The sequence below is a fragment of the Spinacia oleracea genome, chromosome 5, assembly GCF_020520425.1.
Source record: "Spinacia oleracea cultivar Varoflay chromosome 5, BTI_SOV_V1, whole genome shotgun sequence".
Taxonomy (NCBI): Eukaryota; Viridiplantae; Streptophyta; class Magnoliopsida; order Caryophyllales; family Amaranthaceae; genus Spinacia; species Spinacia oleracea.
The window spans coordinates 81,045,486-81,068,267 of NC_079491.1; the positions used below are offsets into that span (position 1 = coordinate 81,045,486).

Sequence of the window (22,782 nt, forward strand, 5' to 3'; positions counted from 1 at the left end):
GTTTCTTAAACTATGTGGACATGGCAATGTCATAATCATTTGCATAGATACTTACTTTGGGAAGACTAGTATCGGACAAGACCTATGAAACTTTACTGTAAGAGATGAAAGTCTGTCATAAGTAAATTTCATTAAATTATTAGACACTAAATCCTCAATACCTGAGTGATTTGAGATTACTTGTTTGAGAACTGGTTGCTTTGACGTTGACCAACCGTCGCACCGTAAAAGGAGGCTATAAAGGCAACGCTCAGGTAATCACCTATCAAACGAAGTCTAATCTCAAGATCGCAAGATTGGGATTGTCCTCCCATAAATCGGGATGAGATGCTTAAAAGTTGTACAAGGCCACTCGGAGAGCTAGAAACTGTGAAATGCATGGCCGTGCTCGGATGAATCATAGGCTATGATTATCTGTTTATTTGATCAGTTGAACTCTGAAACCGAGGAACACCTCTGGACATAATAAGGATGACAACTCTTACCTTATGTTCAAGAGCAAGCATCGAGCGACAAAGGAATTAGGAAATGCACACTTGTCCCTAAGGACAAGTGGGAGACTGAAGGAAATAATGCCCTTGGTCCAAGTATGCATTCTATGTTAAGTCTAATAAATGCGGTTCAGTATTAATTAACAAGTTAATAATTCAGTGAGATCAAGTGAGCTGAATGCCTAGCTAGAGGCCGCTTCAGTTCAAGTGGAATTAATGATATTAATCCACAGCTTACTCTTGACTGAACCCGTAGGGTCACACAAATAGTACGTAAACGGATCAAGTATTTAATGGCATTAAATACTCTATCTATGGATATTCGGAATCGACGGATCTTGGTTTCAGTGGGAGCTGAGATCGTCACAGGCAAGAAATGAATACTCCGGAAACGATGATATTACCGGAAACGGAAATATGGATCGTATCGGAAATATAAATATTATCCAAGTCGTAGATGTTGCCGGAAACGGAAACATGGTACGTATCGGAAAATATTATCGGAAATGGAAATATTACCAGAATCGGAAATATTGCCGGAAACGGAAATATTGTCAGAATCGGAAATATTACCGGAATCGGAAAATAATTCCGGAAACGGAAATATTAAATATTTGTTCGAAATGGAAATTAATTCCGGAATCGGAAATGTTAAATATTGTTCGTATCGGAAATGAATTCCGGAATCGGAAATTTAATCGGAAGCGTATCGTACGAATAAGCATCGGACGAGGCCTGCCGGACGAGGCCCAGCACGAAGCCAGGCCATCGCCCAGCAAGCCAAGCGCGCCGCACAAACAGCCACGCCAGGCCCAGCGCAAGGCCAGGCCCAGCAGGCCGTGGCAGCGCGCGCAGCGCGCGCGGGAGCTGCGTGGGCTTGCAGCTCGCGCAGGCCTCGCTGCGTGGGCTGCTGCTCGTGCGCACGCATGGGCGGCCCATCGTGGCTGCCGTGTGTGCGTGTGTAAGTGTTTGTGTTCGTGCACGTTTCCTAAAACGTGCAGAGTTCGGTTAATGATTAAATTCCTAATTCTATTTGATAAATTAATTAAATTAGAGTTCTTGTAGGATTCTAGGTTTAATCAATTTGTATCTGAATAGGATTCCAATTCCCTTTCCATACCCCTATAAATATGTGGCCTGGGTTCACAATTTATAACGGAGTTTCAAAGTATTCAAAGTGAGTTTTTGAGAGAAAAATTCAGCCACACATCTTGCTCAAAAGTGCCGAAAATTCTAGTACCTTAAGGGCGATTCTAGTTGGTCAATCTTAAGGCGGATCCGGACGTGCTGTGGACTATCTACGGAGGGACGACACTTGGAGTCCTAAAGACTTGTTCTGGTTCGGTTCGGGCGCAGCTAGGGAGGGCACGCAACAAAGAGTATGCATCTAAATTATGCTATATGATTATGTGTAAATAATATGTAATCCTGGGTTAATGGTTGTTTCCGCATGATTTATGTAATATCATATGTATCATAACCTAACACCTCTAACCCATCTTTAAAACATTTCATGGAATTCAAAGCTATGCTTGATTTCCAGTGCTACAATGTGAGTGTTGCTTCTCACTTGTTGCATAGGTTTAGTTATCATGCTTTGCTAATCTTAATATCCTTTTCATCGAATGTTCTTCGAGATAGATGATAAGATCTTTTGAGTATGTATATTTTGTGATCTAGTCTTTTCTTGCTTCAAGAGTGGTTCTACGCATTTTTTCAATGAAGAACCATCAAGCCAGCAGACATGTGATCTACCCAAGTTCAGTGAAGAACTCTTTAACATAAACAACCCTGTTTTATTGCTTCTTAGGCAATAAGTAATTTTACTTCAACTTTATAGGTTGCTAGTGATGCTTTGTTTGGAATTACTTATCCAAGCAGTTCACAGATATGTGGAATACTTTCCACCTGTATCTTAGAACATAGAAATTAATATTTTAATATCCCACGCAACAACTCATGGTCTCCAATCCATGTTGCCATTTCAAAACACGATGCTCTATAGCTCGTCCTTATCAATGGTTAACTCCAAAGGGTCTTGCTTGATCCTTTGCCAGTGTTTATGCGTGTAGCATCAATATTTAGCATATCTTTATTTCCTTGAATCAAGAACTATTCCTATGTACCTTTTCAAGTACCATAAGTATTCTTGATCTCAATCTAGTTGATCTTCACTTAGATCAATAGAGATTGGTATATGTTCGTCATGCCTCAAGTCATACGATACGTTTTTGGCGATCCTCATATTATATCATAAATGATAAATTCTTTTGCAGAATAATTCCCAATTGAATTATATTCATGTAACTTTAGCTTATCTAGTTTCAGTAGATACTAAATTCAGCTAAATTTTTTTGACATATAATATAGGTTAAGAATCTCATTTAGACTCTTTGATGTTTAACTTAGTAAATGCTTATACATAGTTCAAACATCCTTTACTTAGATTTATTCACATGGGTCGAATATCTCCAATGGAGACTTTCGTGTTTGATTTAGTAAATGCCATTACTTAATCCAAAACAATATCATAAGATCTTTGTAAATAGATCTTAATACCCAGTATGTACTAAGTTTCGCCATGGTCCATCATTGATGAATAATCTCAAATCTAAGTCATTAGCATTTGAATGTTATTTTACAATAGAGAGATATGTGTGTGATACACATAGGACCAATTAAGTTTTTATGTACTCCCACTAAACTTCTTATATATCTATAAGAATCATGTATATTTTATGAAACTAAAATACTTATTAGCTTCATTAAAATATAATTCCAATTCCCAATTGCTTGCTTAAATCTGTACTTAGATTTTATAAGCTAGCTTTCTCTTTCAAGCATTTATTTGGATCCACAAATCCTATGACATACCATGTACATAGTTTATTCCAACATTTGATTGAGGAATACGTTTTGTCATCCAATTGCTATATGTACCAATATGCAATCATTGCTTCAATTATAGACTTGAGCATTACGATTATGCATGAGGTTTCAACACAATTCACACCATGAATTTGCTTGTAACCTTTAGCAACTAATCTAACTTTGTGTTGTGAACACAATTTCATGTTTGATGGTTTTTATCCTTAAAAAAAACTTGCAACCAATAGGTGTGAACCTATTCTTGCAAATCAACAAAATTTCAATTTTGTCATCAAAACATTGAGTATGTTTTATGGCCTCTAACCATTTAAAACATTTGAGTCTATATATGGCCTCTAACCATTTTAGGGAATCTAGGTTTCGTCATAGCTTTCTTACAAGTCACAAACTCATTAATCTACATGATAATAGTTTGACTGCAAGTTGTAGGTTTCTTCACTATCTAATAGAAGAATCTCATAGTTTCATTGACCAGAACTCTATGTTTCTTTACTATCTAATAGAAGAATCTCATAGTTCCAGTGACTTGAACTCTATGCCTACTTGGGTATAGAACATCAAACAATAGAATATCAACAGGCACTTTGAGAGTCCTTTGAATATTCTATTCTCTTTGAAGCACTTGTAAAGTCTTCTAAGAGATGTCTATTCTTTAAAGCCACTTCTAAACTCCTTAAAGAATAAGTTCGGTTTTTCTGAAGCACTTCGAAAAGCCTCCGGAATGTCCGTTTATGTTTGTTGTTCGCCTCGAAGACTTTCGAGGTCTATTTTCTCCCACTTGTCATTTTGGAAACGAATCTCCAAAAGGACATTATTTCAAGCAAACAAACATTATGTTCTCAAAAATGCGTGGTAGAAACAATACCCTTGTGTCTCATTTGAATAAATCACAATGAAACATATATCTAGACTTGGGCCTTAGTTTGTTGAATAACAAACACTAAGCTCCCACTGAGTTTAGCAACTCTTTAGATATATATAATTGAAAAGATATCCTGAAATTACTTTTCAATAGCTTTGACGAATTTGGTTTAGTTTGGTGGTAGTTGAGCATTTTGTTTTAGAAATTATAGGAAAAGTCTTTATGATTCATCATTGATCGAATCAAGTACTAATTGACTTCGATTATTCCAACTAAGATATGCCATATCTTATGGACCTAGATTGTGAAATTACAACACACAATCATTGATGATCATATTTGGTCTCAAGTAATCATCAACATGATCTAACCTAGATCTTTATGATTTCTTGCCAAGTGGATTTTATACTTCTGAATCTTTGAACTAGCCAAACAGATTCAACTTATATCACATTTGAGTAAATAAACTTATATTCACTCAAATGTGAAATAATAAAGTCATAAAATCTTTCTTTAGTTTTGAACTCTATTGTCTAGGCGTTCTAGCAATAGTTCATATCTTTTGTTACTTTCAACAAGTAAGACTAGTTGTCTTAAAATGATCTAGAAATCAATCAACTTTCAAAAGTCCATCAAAATAGAGCTTTTGAATGTTAACTTGTTGATATGGTCTAAGCAACAATGCCAAAGATTAGTGGAACTCAAATCAAGGGGTTGATTTGAACCTAGTAAAGTTCTTTAAAGAGTTGTTTGTTTTAATCAAGCATATTGACTCATTCCGTAAATGACCATTTCATTCAAATAAACAAACAAACAAACATTGTTTTTGTTCTTCTGAATGTGAGTCTTTCTGTGTTTGAAGCAGAAATTTAGGTATGTTGATTATGGAACAAAATAGCCATTTAGTTCCAGCCTTGAAAGGACTTAAAACAAACTAGATGACCCTACAGCTAATGTAGCATTGCCATGCTTCATTTCCCACTTGTAGGCCATTAGTGTAGCCTAGCTTCCATTATTTGAGTTATTACTGAAGTAAGAACCTCAAGCGGTATATGATACCAAGTAAGTTTGATTCCTAGGTCACTTCTCTTTAAACATAAACTTATAGGTAGAAATGGAATTATAAATTCCTTTCATTTGTTCCTTTGTTTTCCTATTTCTTGTACCCTTTCTTATAGTCTTAAGAATTGAATTCTTTAGTGTTGACTTTTATACTTTGTTAGACATGTCCAATGTCACCAACAAGGTTCTTTACCATTTTAATTTATGTTGAATATTTTGTTTCAACTAGATGATCTTACCAGAAGCTTCTAAAGTTCTCTAAGTATCGATCTATTCGAATGTCTAGGGACTAGACTCATTCGAGAATTAAATGGAAAAAAGATTTTAGGTTGTTAACCATTGGTAAAGCTGAGCGTTTAAACTCAATGCTTTATGATCTCAAAACTACATTGTATTTTGAATTCACAAGCACCAATTGGTTCGCCATTCGACTTTGATACTCGAAAACAACCATAAAAGTCGCTAAAAGAAACGTACATTTTAAATTGCTCATTTTCTCTCATTTCCGTGAATCGTTCTTGGATTCACTACCAATCGAGGAAATTTACTGTTACCTTTCTAAAAGGATTTATTGCAGTGCAAGATATTTAATTATAAACAATAATTAAAACATACATTGAAGCATGCAAAGTCTAAACATTTATCATGAATAATAACTTGAAAATTAAAGCAATCATGTAATTCAAACAAGTTATTAGCATTTTATTCGAATTTATTGTTCAGGCAGGTGTGAATAAAATGATTCCAAGATCCTAAAATCATTGAAGAACTAAGCACAGTTTGTCGACTTAATCCTAAAACATCTTAGGTAAGCAAAAGCCTTTTGCTAATAGTCTAGAAACTATTCTTGGTTGATAGGTACGTCTAAGAACTTATTAGGTAAACCTATCGATTTTGCCACGACATAAAAGGACTCCTTACTTATATCGTTGAGTTTCACCAAAACTAACATGTACTCACAATTATTTGTGTACCTTGCCCCTTTAGGACCAATAAGTAACACCTCGCTGAGCGAAAACTATTACTAGATTGATGTAAAGGATATCCAAGCAAGTGTATATTTTGGCATGGCACCTTTTAACTTAATTTTTAAGTTTGGAACTTAAGGCTCTTACTATGTTGGTTAGATTTTAAGTGAACTAAAATCCTTAATCATGCAACATAATCAAGCTTTGATCTCATGCATATTTAAGACATATTTAAAGCAATAAATATCTTAAAGCATGCATAAGACAAATGTGATCTAGTATGGCCCGACTTCATCTTGAAGCTTTAACTTCAAAGTCCGTCTTGAAAATCTCCGTGGGAGGCACCATTTTCTTCAAATAGGATAAGCTATAATTAAAACTAATTACAACTATTTGATGGTACGCAGACCATATTTGAATTGGGAAACAACTTTGGTACTTTAGACCAATTACATTCAAATTAATGGTACGCAGACCATATTTTCTATCCTATTTGGGCCATACTAGTCACTTCATAACCTGCAAAACAGTACATATACAATATATACCATTCACCCATTCATTATCATGAATGGCCCACATAGCTGGTTAGTAAAACACATTATGCATCACATAAACATTTGCAGCAATTAATCAAGGGCATCAATAATCTACAAATTATTCAGTCCTTATTAATTCTAATCAAGTTGTTTTAACCTTAAGGATTTGTAGACCTAATCAAGAGTTTATGACTAAAAGGGGCTCCCACTTAAACCAATAAATTCATATGCTTTACTAATTTTAAACATAAAAATGTATTTCTAGTCTAACCGGAAACATACAAATTTAATTAAAATTTAAAGCTCATATAAATTTATAATTGAATCCACAAAGTTTAATTTAATTTCAGTCGTATTTAAATTAATTCATGATTTTAATTTTAGTAAAATAATTAGAATAAATAAAATTTATTATAATTACAATATTCAAAATTAAAATCCAAGAAAATAATTTAAATTATTAATTTTAAAATTAATTAATATTACGTAAACTGAAAATTTCAAATTAAAATTTCAAAACGATCTAATCGCAACGCAACAATCCCACGCAACGCACGCCCATGGGCCACACGCACACAGCCATCGCTGGCCATGTGCGCGCAACCCATGCGCTGCCTCGCATCGCTGCTGCTCACCATCGCAAGGCATCACGCGAGCTGGTGCTCGCTGCGCGCGCCAGCGCTCGACGCACGAACATGCTGCCGCAGCCCATCGCTGGGCGCAGCGCTCGTCGCACGTCGCAACACGCACCCGCACGCCATCGCTGGGCGCAGCGCTCGTCGCACGCACAATAGCGCTCGCACGCCATCGCTGGGCGCAGCGCTCGTCGCAGGCACAATTGCGCTCGCTGCGCGCGAGCGATCGATGCTTGGCGCAGCACCCGTGGCACGCGAGCTTACGCTCGCTGCGCGCGAGGCTCCGCACGCTTGCGCGAGGTAGTGCACGCTGTGGCGCAGCTCGCTTGCTGCCCACACGCGACTGCTCGTGCCTTGCTCTCGCCCTCGCCCATTCGCCCATTGCACACAGCCCATGACACAAGGCAGGGCTGCTACCTTGTGCTCGTGCACCATGGCCTTGCTCATTGCATTCGTACCGCATGGGCGACGAGCTCCCTTGCTCGTCGTCACATGCCCGCACTATACACCACCCCTTAAGGGTAACACGAAGCGTCCATTGCTTTGTGCGTGCAAGTTATATGAGCGAATCGCATAAAAATTTAAAATTTATATTCAAAATTAATGACAAATTAATAAATAATATTAATTTCATAATTTTAGGGCGAAAAAATCGAAAATTTATTATTCAATTGATTTCCGATTAACATGGATTCAAGTCTAGGTCATAAAAATTTAAAATTTAACATAAATTTACAATTTTTATGGTGGTTTTTAATCATAGGTATCTAATTAAATTATAATTAATTATGAAAATCAAATTAATTCTAAATTATTCTAATTTTCAACAAATTAATCATAATTACAAATTAGATTGCATAATTAACAAGGCTAGGCATTCAAACTTGTTAAACATATACAGTAGGTCAATCAAAAATTCAAGATTTATCAACAAGAATCGCAAATATTTAATTTAACATCTTAAATTTACGAAATTTTGCATTCGAAAAACTAAAACCTTCGAAAAGTCATAGTTAGGCTTCGAATTTGAGAATTCTGGGTTCGGCAGAAAAATATTATTTTTGTCAAAATTTTAGAATGCCTTTTACATGCAGAATTGACACAAAAATCACTCGATTTGGATGAGTAACGAAGAAACTGCCGAAAAACTGCGTACGTATAATTAAATAAACGCAATTTGCAATTAATTAACAATTACGAAAATTAATCACCCCTTTTAATTCTTGCAAATTTGTAATATTTAACCATGTTCACGCAATTTAGATTATGAAAATAATAAGAGGCTCGTGATACCACTGTGAGGTTATGATACATATGACAATTCATAAACCATGCGGAAAAACCATAAAGCCAGGAAAACATATTATTTACACATAATCATTTAGCATAGTTTAGATGCATACTCTTTGTTGCGTGCCTTCCCTAGCTGCGCCCGAACCGAACAAGAACAAGTCTTTAGGACTCCAAGTGTCGTCCCTCCGTAGATAGTCCACAGCACGTCCGGATCCGCCTTAAGATTGACCAACTAGAATCGCCCTTAAGGTACTACTTATTTTCGGCTAAATGGGCAAGAGATATGGCTGATTTTTCTGCTTAAAAATCCTAGCTTTGAATACTTGAAAAGTTGTGTATAAATAATGACCCAAGGCCTTTATTTATAGAGGTATGGAAAAGGAATTGTAATCCTATTAGGATACTAATTTATTTAATTAGAATCCTGCTAGGACTCTATTTAAATAAACTTTATCTAATAGGTTTAGGATTTAATCTTTTATCGAATCCCGATAGCTTTAGGATTCGCACACGAGCATCGCACGAGCACCGTACACCCGCGCAGGCCTTGCGGCCCACGCTGAGCGCACAGCGCTCGGCCCATGCTACTGTCCGCGCGCGCCCATGGCTTCGGCTGGGCCTGGCTTGCGCTGGGCCTGGTCGAGGCTTTGGCGTGTGTTGGTGATGCGTGTGGCTTGCTGGGCGATGGCCTGGCTTTGTGCTGGGCCTTCGTCTAGCGAGCCTCGTCCGATGCTAATTCGTACGATACGCTTTCGATTAAATTCCCGATTCCGGAATTTATTTCCGATACGAACAATATTTAATATTTCCGATTCCGGAATTAATTTCCGTTTCGAACAAATATTTAATATTTCCGTTTCCGACAATATTTCCGTTTCCGGCAATATTTCCGATTCCGGCAATATTTCCATTTCCGATAATATTTTCCGATACGTACCATGTTTCCGTTTCCGGCAACATCTACGACTTGGATAATATTTATATTTCCGATACGATCCATATTTCCGTTTCCGGCAATATCATCGTTTCCGGAGTATTCATTTCTTGCCTGTGACGATCTCAGCTCCCACTGAAACCAAGATCCGTCGATTCCGAATATCCATAGATGGAGTATTTAATGCCATTAAATACTTGATCCGTTTACGTACTATTTGTGTGACCCTACGGGTTCAGTCAAGAGTAAGCTGTGGATTAATATCATTAATTCCACTTGAACTGAAGCGACCTCTAGCTAGGCATTCAACTCACTTGATCTCACTGAATTATTAACTTGTTAATTAATACTGAACCGCATTTATTAGACTTAACATAGAATGCATACTTGGACCAAGGGCATTATTTCCTTCAGTCTTCCATTTCTTGGTCTGGTTCGGGGGAAAGGGTCTCTGGTCGAGCATCAACCTTTGCGGGCTTTACTAGACTGCTCGGCTCTGCCTTTCTCCTCTTGGCATCTTTTTCTCCACCTGGGGGAGGGCTCTTCTCATCTTCGTCCTCAGGACTGTCTCCTAGCCTCGGCTTTCGGATGGCCGTGTGACAGGTTGACCTTGCCACCTCTTGGTCGCCTTTTATCCGCTCGGCGAAGCCTGCATCCGAGACGTACATCATCATCGGATGGTATGTGGATGGGACTGCTTTTATTTTGTGAATCATGGTTCGTCCCATGATGACGTTATACACTGAGTCACAGTCCATCACCAGGAATTCTTCTCGGACGTTTCTCGCCGCCAGGCCTTGGCCGATTGTGACGGGTAGGGTGATCTTTCCTCGGGGAATAGCTGCGGATCCGTTGAATCTGATCAATGGGTAGCTGACCTTGGTCAGTGACTCTTCTCCCTCTTCGAGGATGAGCTGCTCGAAACAGTTCCTGAAGATGATATTGACGGCGCTCCCTCCATCGACTAGTACTCTGTGGACATTGTGGTTGTTGAGATCCATTTCGATCATCAACGGGTCGTCATGTTTGTACTGGGTCCCGAGGCAGTCATCAGCAGTGAAGGTCATGTTCGGGGGGGTAGGCTGGTTCTCCCCAACATTTCTGAAGTTGACTCGGTGGGAGAGAGCTCTTAAGTGTTTCTTGCTGGCGTGGCCGGACCTTTGTCCTCCGAACACCACGAGAATTGGTTTCTTCTTTTGCCCCTCGGTCTCATGGAATCTTCTCTAGGCTTGCTCTTGTAGCTTTCCAGATGTTGCTTTTTCTTTTTCTTCCCTCTCCGTTCTACGGTCGAGCAAGTATTGCTTTAGGTAGCCTCGGCGGATGAGGTCCTCGATGTTGTCCTTCAGCGAGTTGCATTCCTCAGTGGTGTGGCCGAAGTCATCGTGGAACTCACACCACTTGTTCTTGTTCCTACGGAGGGGGTTGGACCTGAGCTTGTCTGGTAGCTTCCACTTTTCATCATCTTTGTGGAGATTGAAAATTTCTCTTCGGGGTATGGCGAGTGGAGTGTAGTTGGTGTATTTGGGTTGTAATTCACCCTTTTTCCCATCCTTCTTTGGGCTCGCCTCTCTCGCACCCACCTTCTCTTTCCCCTTTCTCGAGTTGCCCTCGGGCTTACTCTGATTTGCTTTGTTGTCTTTCGGATCCGAGGATCCTCTTAGCCTTGTTGCGGCCTTGTTGAACTCTTATGTTCTGATGAACGCATCTGCCATTTGGAGCACGTCCGCTATCTTGGAGGGGTTTTTCATTGTCAGTTTGTCTCGGAATTTTCCCTCCCGTAGCGCGTGTTTCAAGGTGAAGATTGCCACATCTGGCTGCAGGTTCGGAATGTTGGTGGATTCTTTAATGAATCTGGCCATGAAGTCTCGCAGGCTTTCGTCCCTTTCTTGCTGTATGGAAGTTAGCTCGACAGTGGTTTGTTCTGGGCGATTGTTGCTCACGAACTGCACACAGAACCTCTTCTTCAGTTTCTTCCAACTTTTAATCGATCCCTTCGGCAGTGATCTGAACCATTCTCCCGCAACTCCTGTCAGCGTGGTTGGGAAGTATTTGCACCAACAGGCTTCGAAGTAGGGACTTAGAAACATCTGTTGTTCATAGGAGATGACGTGATCCCTCGGATCCGTAACCCCGCTGTATGTCAAGTGTGCTGGCAGCCTCACTTTGGGGATTGTCTCCATGACAATGTCATCTGAGAATGGGGACGATGCTGGAGTCATGATCCTCTTCCCTAGCCTCGCCCTGATACCTTCGCTCCTCGAGTTTCCTCCAAGGGATTGCTCGGGGGCGTGTAGGGGGCTGGGAGTTCGGTCACTTCTCCTTCTCCTTCTCGACTAGCCACTGCCCTCGGGTTATCTACTGGACCCACAGGGGCTACCCAGCATATCATGAACTAAAGGTTGCAGTCTGCTATGGACCGAGCTTCGGATCCGAGTGCGATCACTCGCCCCGCTTTGGAGAGCTTGCGGTGTTGGAGACGGTGTTGCGAACCATCCTAGCTGCTGTGCAGCTCTCTGTTGCGTATCCCACGTGCTCTCTCTCCACCTTGTCATTAGGTGTGTTCCTGACATTGTGGAGAGATCTTGCTCGGGCCTCACATTGTCTTCGTCAGTCGAGGGCATGTTCAGCAATACTTGTCGCCTAGCTCTCCTTGCTTCTCGCCGTGCTGCTGCCTAGGCTTGTTCTTTCTCGTTGAAGAGGAAGTTCTGCATGATGGTCATGGCCGCAGCGAGCTCTTCTCGAGAAGGGAGTGGTCTGCTGGTTGTGGCGGTGGCCCTTGTTGGCTGCGATCTCGCCACTGAGTGCAGCTGTTCTCCTCCATGGGATTCCGAATCCGTTTGGACAAGGACATCTCCCACCTGGTTGTCATTGTTGGGCATTTCCATTTTTTACGTGAAAAGTGAAGTGTTTTTCGGAGCTTTCAAGTGTTCGTCCCCACAGACGGCGCCAAATTATTCCGGTGTTGAAGTGGATGAAACAATGGGCTTCGAATGAAGGCCCTTTTGTGTGTGTTGAAGATCTTGCTAGCTCAAATGTGTCGTGTCCAAATCAACCTGCACAATAAACAAGTTACTAGCCTCGGGGGTGTTTCCGAGGAAAGCCCCTCCGATGCCTAAGTAAGAACAATGCTCGGATTCTAGAGAGAGAAGTTCTCTAGAAGAGTAGTCTTGAGGCGTGAAATGGACGTACCTTGGTATGTGAGCCATGACGGCTTATTTATAGTGTTTGTACAATAAATCCCCTTAGGTCATTTATTGCAAGTGGGCCTTGGGCCTTGATTGGTGGCTGAATAGCCTTTTGGAATGTAGTGCTTGTGGGTTTGATGCTGCTATATTGAGCCATTGGGCTTTGGACTTAGTGGCCCAATTGATAGTCAATTGGGAGCCCAAACAGTAATTATATTGTACCATTATCTTAAATTATAGAAGAAAGGTATTATATTATAACCAAGTTATACTGTACGTTAAAAGAGGTATAACATTTGTACGATTTTTATATATATAATTTTGGTACCATCAATGTACCTTAAGTTTAATATATTCGATGAATTGCAAATTTGAATATGTGTGACGTAAATAAGAAGAGATAAAGGTCTTAGTAACCCCACTCGATAAAGTTGGGGGGGGTAAAGTTCGTGGATAATTTCGTGTGAGTTATGATGACGAAGTTAAGTTAAAGTTCGTGGATAATTTCGTGTGTGTTATGATGACGGAGTTAAGTTAAAGTTCGTGGATGATTGTTTAATCTGATAAATTTTGCGGATTAATGGAAGATCGATAAAGTTCGGGATGAATCTATGTATATGTAAGTATGGTCCGATAAAGTCCGGGATGAATAGTATACCCCTAGATTATTTAAAATTGAAAATTCTTTAGACCTAAAAGTACCTTAAGAAAATGTACACACAATTTTGTAAATATAATTGAAAATTGTTTACTTCTCTACAAGGTCTTGAGAATAATATGTTATTATTAACTATAGTTTCATAACAAGTTAACATTTCATAATAAATATAGTGAAATTTATTTATATAATCAATTATGTGTATTTGTTATATAAAAAACAAAATAAAAGTTTGTGTCTTAGTTAAAAGTTGTTATATAAATGAACCAATACATTTATTAGAATATGTAAATATTGAAAGTAAATTAAGATATGTTTAAATGAAATATATGTGATGTTAAATGGAGGTTGTAGTTAAAATTAACACAATTTAGCACCCAAAAAACATGCAAATGTAGTTGTGGGTACTGATTAGGTAAAATGTTTAAAATTATGTACCATTACCCTTTGTTTGGTTCTTTAAATGTTAAATGTATGAAATAATGTACCATTATCCTGTGTTTTGTTACTTAATTCATTAAATATTTGAAAAATATGTACCTTTATTATAAAGAATTAAAAGTTTGGTACAACATTAAAACCTTGCATATGCAATGTAGTAATTTGGTTCTCTATTTGTACCAAACTTAGAATAGATGGACTTACGTGATTAGTCTTTACATTTGGAAGGTCCTATTTGTCAGAGCACATTGGTTCCCCTACTGCCGACACGTAGTTGTCTAACAACAGCATCCCACAAAGGGGGGGGGGGGAAATGTTATAAATTAAAAGCGGGAAAAATTGAAAGTACAATATGAAGGATTATATCGATTGTCCAATTTGTTTTAGAATTTAGGGTTTGAGTGTTTTAGGAGAGATAAAGAGAGGAGACATAAAGAAAACAGAATTGAATTTGGGTCGCATCATTGGACTTCGACATTGTATTTAAGGTATGTGTTTGTCTTAATTTCGTAAATCAATGTATGAATTTTGCATATTCAATTACCAAATTAGGGTATTAGCTTTTGATAAATTGCAATTTTGTATAGAAAGTAGGAAAGATATTGTTGTGGTAAATCTACCCGGCCTACGTGGCCAAATCAGCAAGTGCCACGTGGCACTGCTCAGACACGTGAGCAAACCACTTGGCGTCCATACCCTTCCATATGGGTTAAAAATTAGGGAAAGTGTCCAAATATTTCCTTTGGCCCATGGCCCAAAAGAGATATACCTTGATAGAGACACTTGTCCTCTCATCATTACTTAGCCAATCAGAACTTAGCCTTTTAGGTAGGGTTAATTACATAAAGACATCTAGTATAAATACCCCATTTCCCAAGAAAAGGGGGCACAAGTTTCAACACATCAATGAATCACTATTGATGACATCAACAACTTTCTCTCTCTCTCTCTCTCTCTCTCAATTTAATAATGTTTTCTCTCTCTTCTAAAACCCCTAATCTTACTTAAGCATCGGAGGGAATATTCCTACCGGAATATTTTTGTTTTGCAGGTGACACAGCCGGACGTGACCTGGACCGAGTTCTACCTGGATCGCATACCTCCTCGCCAGCAACATAAGGAAAAACTCCCACAACATTTGGCGCCGTCTGTGGGGAGGTAGGGAATCATGGTAGACGTCCAACACTCTGGTAACTCACCGAACGCTGATCATGATGAGACAGATAGAGCCGTAACGGCGGACGAACGTCCTCCTCGAGGGAGTGACGATAGAAACACACATTCTGCAGGACAAGGTGCTCGTCCTAGTCCTTTGCTTGAGCAGCAATGCTCAGAGCCGGTGATAATTGAAGATGAAGATGCCGACCAAAATCAAGCTCCGCCGGGAGGACATTTAAGGGAAGATGCCGATACTACAATGGATGAAAACCCATATATGCCGGTATCAGCTGGACATCTCAAGAATATGTTGGCTGGATTCAAGGCTCTGATGGACACTCTTAAAGATGAAATACGAACCATCCGTTTTCAGTCTTACGGGATGGGAACGACATTTCATAATGGAGTGACCAGGTCTAATGTCTGGCAACAGGACCAACCTCGTAATGACGAGCGAGACAGACGCTTTGAGTGGTCAAGGACCTCAAATCTACCTATGGCCCCGCGCCGCATTTTGGTGTCTGCTCATCCTGATCCCGGACCGTCCAGGAGGGCACCGGCAGCTCAGCCTGACCGCCCCCGGGAAACAGAACTTTTAGATACAAGTTCAACCCCCGTCATGGATGATGCACCATTGGCTTCGCTTTCTCGGCCTCCGGCAAGAACCACCATGTGGATAGTGGAAGGTGTAGGCCATCTCAAGCAAAAAGGCAAGATCCCATCTGTCACATTGGGGTAGCTGGTTTGATACTAGATTACACTACTCCCTTCTGGGTCGATATTACGAATGCTCCAAAAGAACTCAAGGTCAAGCCACCGGCTATTGATGCTTATGACGGTACCTCGGACCCTGATGTGCATCTTATCACATACCGTCATCACATGTATGTCCAAGGAACCACTGAAGCAACCTGGTGTAAGTATTTCCCTGCTACTCTGAAAGGGGTTGCCTCGAAATGCTTTGAAAAATTGCCGACCGGTACCATTAATACTTTTGTTGAATTGGAAATGATGTTTTCGACAAGATTCATGGCCTACAAATAGGAAAAGAAGGCGAGTATGCATTTAGGATGCATCCAGCAGGGCAAAGATGAGTCCCTTCGCAGCTACGTGCGACGTTTAACCTGGAATCAGGGCATATACCAGATCTGCCGGATGGAGTAGCTTTTAATAACTTCTTTCGAGGGCTCAAGAAAAGATCCTTCAAGTTTGATTTGGTCAAAAAGAGTGTAAGAACCATGGCTGATACATTGGACGAAGCTGAGCTCTTCATTCATGCCACTGAAATATGTTCCGCCCCAAAAGAATCTAAGGGAATAAAAGTGCTGATAACCCCCACCGTAAAGAAAAATATGACAAAAAGAGCACCCGTCAGAATGGAACTGGGCTATTGAAGGCAAGGGGTATCGATCCAACTCATCACCAGGGAAGAAGAGGGGACAACCCTATGAGAAAGAGAAATTTGAATATAACACTGATCTCTACACAATACTGTTAGATGTTAGTAATAAGTATGAGATCGACCGTCCATTTCCTATGAAGTCGCCGGTTGAGACTCGTGACAGTACCCTCTATTGCAAGTTCCACTGTGATGTGGGTCATGACACAAAGGATTGCAAGAGCTTGCGTAGGGCTCTCGATGGACTAGCGGCCAAAGGCTTCTTGAAAGCTTACCTCAGTACAAATGACGGAGGGTCTGGAGAGAAATTCTACAAGAAGAGAAAGTCACCCCTGTATCGTTGTGACGGCGATGACACTGATCCAGACTGTGTGGCAGTCATCTCTGGTGGCCTAGCCGCTGGCGGCCCGACAAGGAGAGGGTAGAAGTATTATGCAAGCCGGCTGGGGCAGGTCATGTTATCTGGAAAGGCACCCATGGATCATTTTCCAAAAGTAGAGAATTGTGAGACTGACAGGGGAAAGATAGCAACCCCGCATGACGATCCCTTCGTGATAGAGCTGAAGGTAGCAAACCTCAAAGTAAGACGCATCCTAGTGGACACTGGAAGTTCGTCCGACATTATTAGTCTAGCATGTCTAAATCGTCTTGCATATGATCGTAAGACGATTGAGAAAATTCATTATCCTATCATCGGGTTTGGAGGCAGCATAATCCATCCCCAGGGCATTATTTCTCTACCACTTTGAGTGGGTGGACGACACCAGAGCAGGAACCTAAACGTCCGATTTTTCATTGTGAAAGATCTGACAACATACACCATCATTTTGGGACGGCCCACATTAAATCAGGCGAAGGAAGTCGTCGTCACTCACCTCATGTTGATGAAATATGTTTGTGATAAAGGGATGGTTGGCATTATTCATGGTGATCAGCAACAGGCTCGAGATTGTTAATTGACTACCTTAAATCCTGAAGCATGGGGATCGGGTAATGTCCATGATGGAAAAGCCGGTTCCAAAAGGAAACTAGATGACACGGAGGTCAAAATCAAAAAGGAAACTTTCACCATTGCTATGGCTCACATGGAAGCTAGGAGGCCTGAGCCAGTCAGAGGACATTATGAGATTATTCTCGATGAAACACGTCCAGATAGGACGGTGCCAGTAGAAGTTTCTCCTGACGATTAGCTTGGGGCAGAGCTGGTCCTTCTCCTAAGAAAATTTCATGACATCTTTGCTTTCATTGTATAAGAAATGCCGAGCATATAACCGAATGTGGCCGTGCACAAACTCAATGTAGATGACACTTTAAACCTGTTCGTCAGAAGAAACGAAATCATGGTGAAGCGAGAAGCAAGGCCGCGCCCGAGGAGGTCAAGAAGTTGTTAGATGCTGATTTTATTCGCCCAATTCAATACCCTGACTGGGTAGCAAATATGATGTTAGTACCAAAGCCGAATGGCTCTTGGAGAATGTGTGTAGACTACACAGACCTGAATAGGGCGTGCCCTAAGGACAACTTTCCGTTGCCTAAGATAGACCGGATGGTAGACTCGACTGCTGGTCATGCCATGATGTCATTTATGGACGCTTATTCAGGTTTCCATCAAATCCCTCTCTGGCCGGATAACCAAGAGAAAACATCGTTCGCCACTGAGCAAGGATTATACCGGAAACTTTCCAACGATTAGTGAACACTGTTTTCACTGATCAGTTGGGTCGCAACATTGAAGAATATATTGATGACATGATTGTAAAAAGCAAGCAGCGTGAGAATCAACTCACTGATCTAAGGGAAACCTTTGGGACGCTCAAGAAGTACAAAATGAGGCTGAATCCAAAAACGTGTGTCTTTGGGGTCACGGCCGGTAAGTTCCAAGGATTTCTTATTGATGAAAGGGTGATAGAGGCTAATCCTGACAAAGTACAAGTAGTAATATATATGACGTCACCAAATACTGTGAAAGAGGTCCAACGGCTTACTAGATGCTTGGCGGCTTTAGGACATTTCCTATCAAGAGCCGGTGACAAATGCCACTATTTTTTTGGTGCCATAAAGAAAAAATCAAAGTTTGAATAGCCAGAATCAGCTAAATCGGCATTCATAAGGCTAAAAGACCATCTTCATACACTGCCAAGCACTACAAGAAAATGATATACATAGTGTAGACACCTACTTTTGCCCCCATTCCCGAAAGGGAAGGTTCGATGATGAGAACATGAATCTCCACGTGACAACGCATCTCCTATAAAATAATGAATCCCAATTCCCCTTTTCATTTCACCCGAAACCTGCTATTTATGGAAACCTGCTAAAAATAGTAACTGACGTAAAGGGTAGTTGTTAAAAGTGGCAAGTCATAAAAGATAGAAACCTGTCAGAATTAGGTGTTGCACTCCAACATAAATCCTAAATGAGATAGAAATTGCGAGAAAATCCTATTCCTAATACGATTCGAAAATAAGAGTTACGTATTAATTAAAATCCTAACGAGCCTAGAGTTCGTAACGGGCCCAGACGCATTCCGTCATAAAATTAATACGCACTAAAAGACTCGATTAAGTCTCATACACTCCGGATTCTAAGAGTCCGAATCTGACAAAGAAACGGCCCAGACCCTATTTTCAACGCCTGGCTCTGGGCGCCGAAATCTTCGGCGCCCAGCCCTGGGCGCTGAAATTACCTGGGACGTGTTCTTTCCTAATTCCTCGTGGATTAGAGTTCTACAAATTCTATCTTTCCACGAACTCTTTTCTATAAATATGGCCCCAAGTTCGACGTGAAAGAGACACAACACACAATTCATTATTCTGAGTAATGACTCCAACCCTAAGCCTAAGCCTCACGCTGCAAAATTGATCACGCGTTCTGTCGCAATCGATCCAAAAATCGAACAGAACGTATCATGTCCCGTAGTTTGAGATTCGTTAAATAAAAGGAGAAATAGCAAAGTCAAAGGGGTTAGTTTTCTGAGAACCGTGACGCACCTCTCAAGGATGCGTCGTAATGTGTCCCTTTTCCATGATTTAATTGCTTTCCTCGCCCTTTTATGAACTGTTAAACTAATTGAATCTGATTGTTCTATCACGCCTGATAAAGATAATATTTTTGGGAAATTGGATTATCATGCTAGGTCCCTTAATACAATCTAAATCAGATAATCGCGATCAATCTAGTATTATATGTTGCATATTGTTAAAATCAACTCAGATTAGTTTAATAGTTAACGCATGTCCCTTCAATTATTTATGCTGAGCTAGTAAGGATATCCTGCCTCTGGAGTTATCGACGAGCGAGTACTCCTCTCGGTAGTTACAGTCCCCCGAACCCTCAATCTCTACCTTGCGGGTGTATGTTGAGAGATCCCCACACCAGGGATCACAAGGGAACCTACGGCAGTCGTGGTCAAACATAATTGCACTCCCTTTATGTCACGATAACCGGGTTTTGTCAGTTTTTCTCATTGTCGTTAAAAACTGAATGGCGACTCCTATATTACTAGTCAATTGGGTGTAAACTCACAGGAAATCCAATTACACTTGATTTGACAAAAAGGAACGTCACACCCACGAGAGACGAGGTCACGCATTAGCCTCGTGCTTTTTCGACCCCCTCACAGTGGCGACTCCACTGGGGATAGTGAAGAAAATACTCGTGCTTGTAGGTAATCAAAATAGCCGAAGGGTGAAACGATCCTACCCCGCGTTTATTTCCCTATCAAGTTGGGACGACCTGAAAATCAGCATATTAATGTGAACGGGCAGAACCGCATAACGAAACTTGGCTCCCTCAGGGAGTTAGGACTAAGGATAGCCATCGCCAACCGGGGGGTGCATACGCTTCGAATGTTGTCCACTCGGTACTTTCGCTAGTAGTACACCCGTCCCAAACCCAATCGCTCGCCCATTAGGTCCCTCTCATTGGTGCATGCCCCCTTGGCTTACATCGTGATTGGCCTCTTGGGCGAAATTCGTCTGTTGAAGGCACTACCTCGACCGGGGCATGTGTTGGATCTGCGATAGAAGCGGTACCAAGCCAGGCGCAAATACTACCCATAGAAGCCTATCATAAACTACATGACATGTTATTATTTTGCCTCATGGTTTAATGTTAGTTATGTGTAGCGAATTATGTGATTGTGTGTGACATATAATGCTAGAAAACAAACGACCTTAAAAATTGCCCAAACATTCATAAACCAGTTGGCCAAAGAGTTATACCAAAATACGTGTTCCGCAAACCCGAACGATCGCCACAAAAATAAGCGACGCTCGGGATGGCCTGTAACGAATCCCACAAACGCTGCACAACGCGTAAAGGACGTTATAAGGCAAGCACGCAAAATCAAAGTCGCATAAACAAAACTAGACGAAAATTGAAAACGAGAACCAGCCAGGGACGCATTTTCAACACCCCTGGCTGGGCGCCAAAGTTTCCCACGCCCTACGCTGGGCGTTGAAGTTGCTGCCTGGCCTTGTGGTCAGGCGCAGCAGCCTCGGTGCCCGCGCAAAAAATATGTAGCAAAAAAAACCATTTGTAAAAATTGCTGCAAGGGCGTATGACAAGCACTCGATTCTTAAAGCGACTAAAAGAAATATATAAATAACTCTTTGAGTCGTTGTTAGGCCTCCTACGACGACAATGCTCGGCACCAAAACCGAACATGCCAATAACTATGAATGTCACAATGGGAAAGTGTTTTGAAAATCCAAAGAATGACCAAAAGAAAGAACCAAAAGTGTACCAACAAAAGAAAGAGCGAAGAATCCAATAGAGAGAGTCAAAGTCTAGACTAAGTAATGCTTGAAACTTTGGGGCCTAAACTTTAGCTTATCTTATGCATAGGACTGGTCCTGCCACTTGGTGCCGATCGGGAAATCAAAGGTTAGTGCGTCTCGAAGATACATCGCCAACACCAGGTTTAGTGACTCCAAGCTCCGTCCCTCATCCCTCATTTCAAGGATCTCCGCTACCCCAACCTCGATTCGCACCCTCAAACATGTCCATCGAAGAATTGCGAGACCAGATGGCCCAAATGACCCAACTCATGGGCCAACTGAAAATGGAAAACGAAGCCTTAGCGGCTGCACAAGCCAAAAATGACCTCGATAACGAGAAGAGGATTGAAAAAATGGTCCTACAGCAAACCATGGGGAGCAAGTACTTCTCCCTTGATCCTGAACCTTTTCCTGGCAAACTACCAGAAAAGTTTAGTTCATCTGACTTACCAAAGTTTAAAGCCACGGACAATCCCCGTGATCATCTATTGAGCTATGTGAATGCCATAAACTTGAAAGGCGTGGACAAGTCCATGTATTTACCTGCCTTTCCTTTGTCCTTGGAACCTGTGCCGCTCAAATGGTACTACCACCAGGACCCTAAGCTCTTCCCCACTTGGGAAGACTTTGTCAATGTCTTCATCAAGCAATACTTGTCGAACATGGATTTTCAAGTCCCCTTGCGCGAGCTGGAAGTTCTCTTCCAAAAGAAAAATGAAGGTTTAACAACCTACTTTGCTAGATGGAGGGACCAGGCGGCCCAACTAATCAATAGGCCTCCCGAAACAGAATTGGTCCAAAAATTCATTGACAACCTGGACCCGGCTTACAGACAACACCTTAGGTACCTGGGACTTGACACTTTCAAAAGAGTTTATGATGTGGGAATAAAGATCGAGGATGACCTCGCAAAAACAATACAAAGTAAACCCGCATACAAAAGCAACACCTACAACAGAGGCAACACGTCCCAAGCCCAAGAAGTCCATGCCGTAGAGGAGACTCCCGCCCGAAGAAGTCCTGGAAGATGGGTTCGAGACCGAAAGTTTTCCCCACTCGGGTCGACTTTGGTACAAGCCTTTGAAAGACTAACCAATCAAGGAAAGTTGAGACCTATGGGCCCCACCCGTGACCCTCCTGTCAAGGGAAAATATTGGGTCGAAGGTACTTACTGCAAATTCCATCAAGGAAATGGGCATGACACTGAAAACTGCTGGAATCTAAAACATACGATCCAGGACATGATAGAGGATGAAGTGATACCTCTCCCTAACGTTGGCAAACCCAACAACAACAAAACCCCACTCGGCTCTTGTCACGTCTCTCTCGACCAACCAGAAAATGAGAACTTCGACCCTACGGTGTATATTACACCTCAAGGTGCACCACTCGTTGTGATCCCTATGGATCGAATCGAGAGAGAAGTGTGCGGTGTGTGGGATGATGATGCTGAAGATATCTACCTATCTCAAGTATCGGGCCAGGAC

At 41.1% G+C, this 22,782-nt stretch overlaps 1 protein-coding gene across 1 annotated transcript; it reads right to left on the reverse strand.

Annotated features, from left to right (window-relative positions):
• Positions 1 to 10,083: 10,083 nt before the first annotated feature.
• LOC130461640 (uncharacterized) lies at positions 10,084 to 10,674 on the reverse strand. The gene has a single exon (XM_056829796.1). The coding sequence runs from the start codon at positions 10,672 to 10,674 to the stop codon at positions 10,084 to 10,086; it is 591 nt and encodes a 196-aa protein (XP_056685774.1).
• Positions 10,675 to 22,782: the final 12,108 nt, after the last annotated feature.

What these genes read in the sequence shown, in the direction of transcription:
- LOC130461640 (XM_056829796.1), bottom strand. Translation starts at nt 10,674, where the DNA reads ATGGATCTCAACAACCACAATGTCCACAGAGTACTAGTCGATGGAGGG.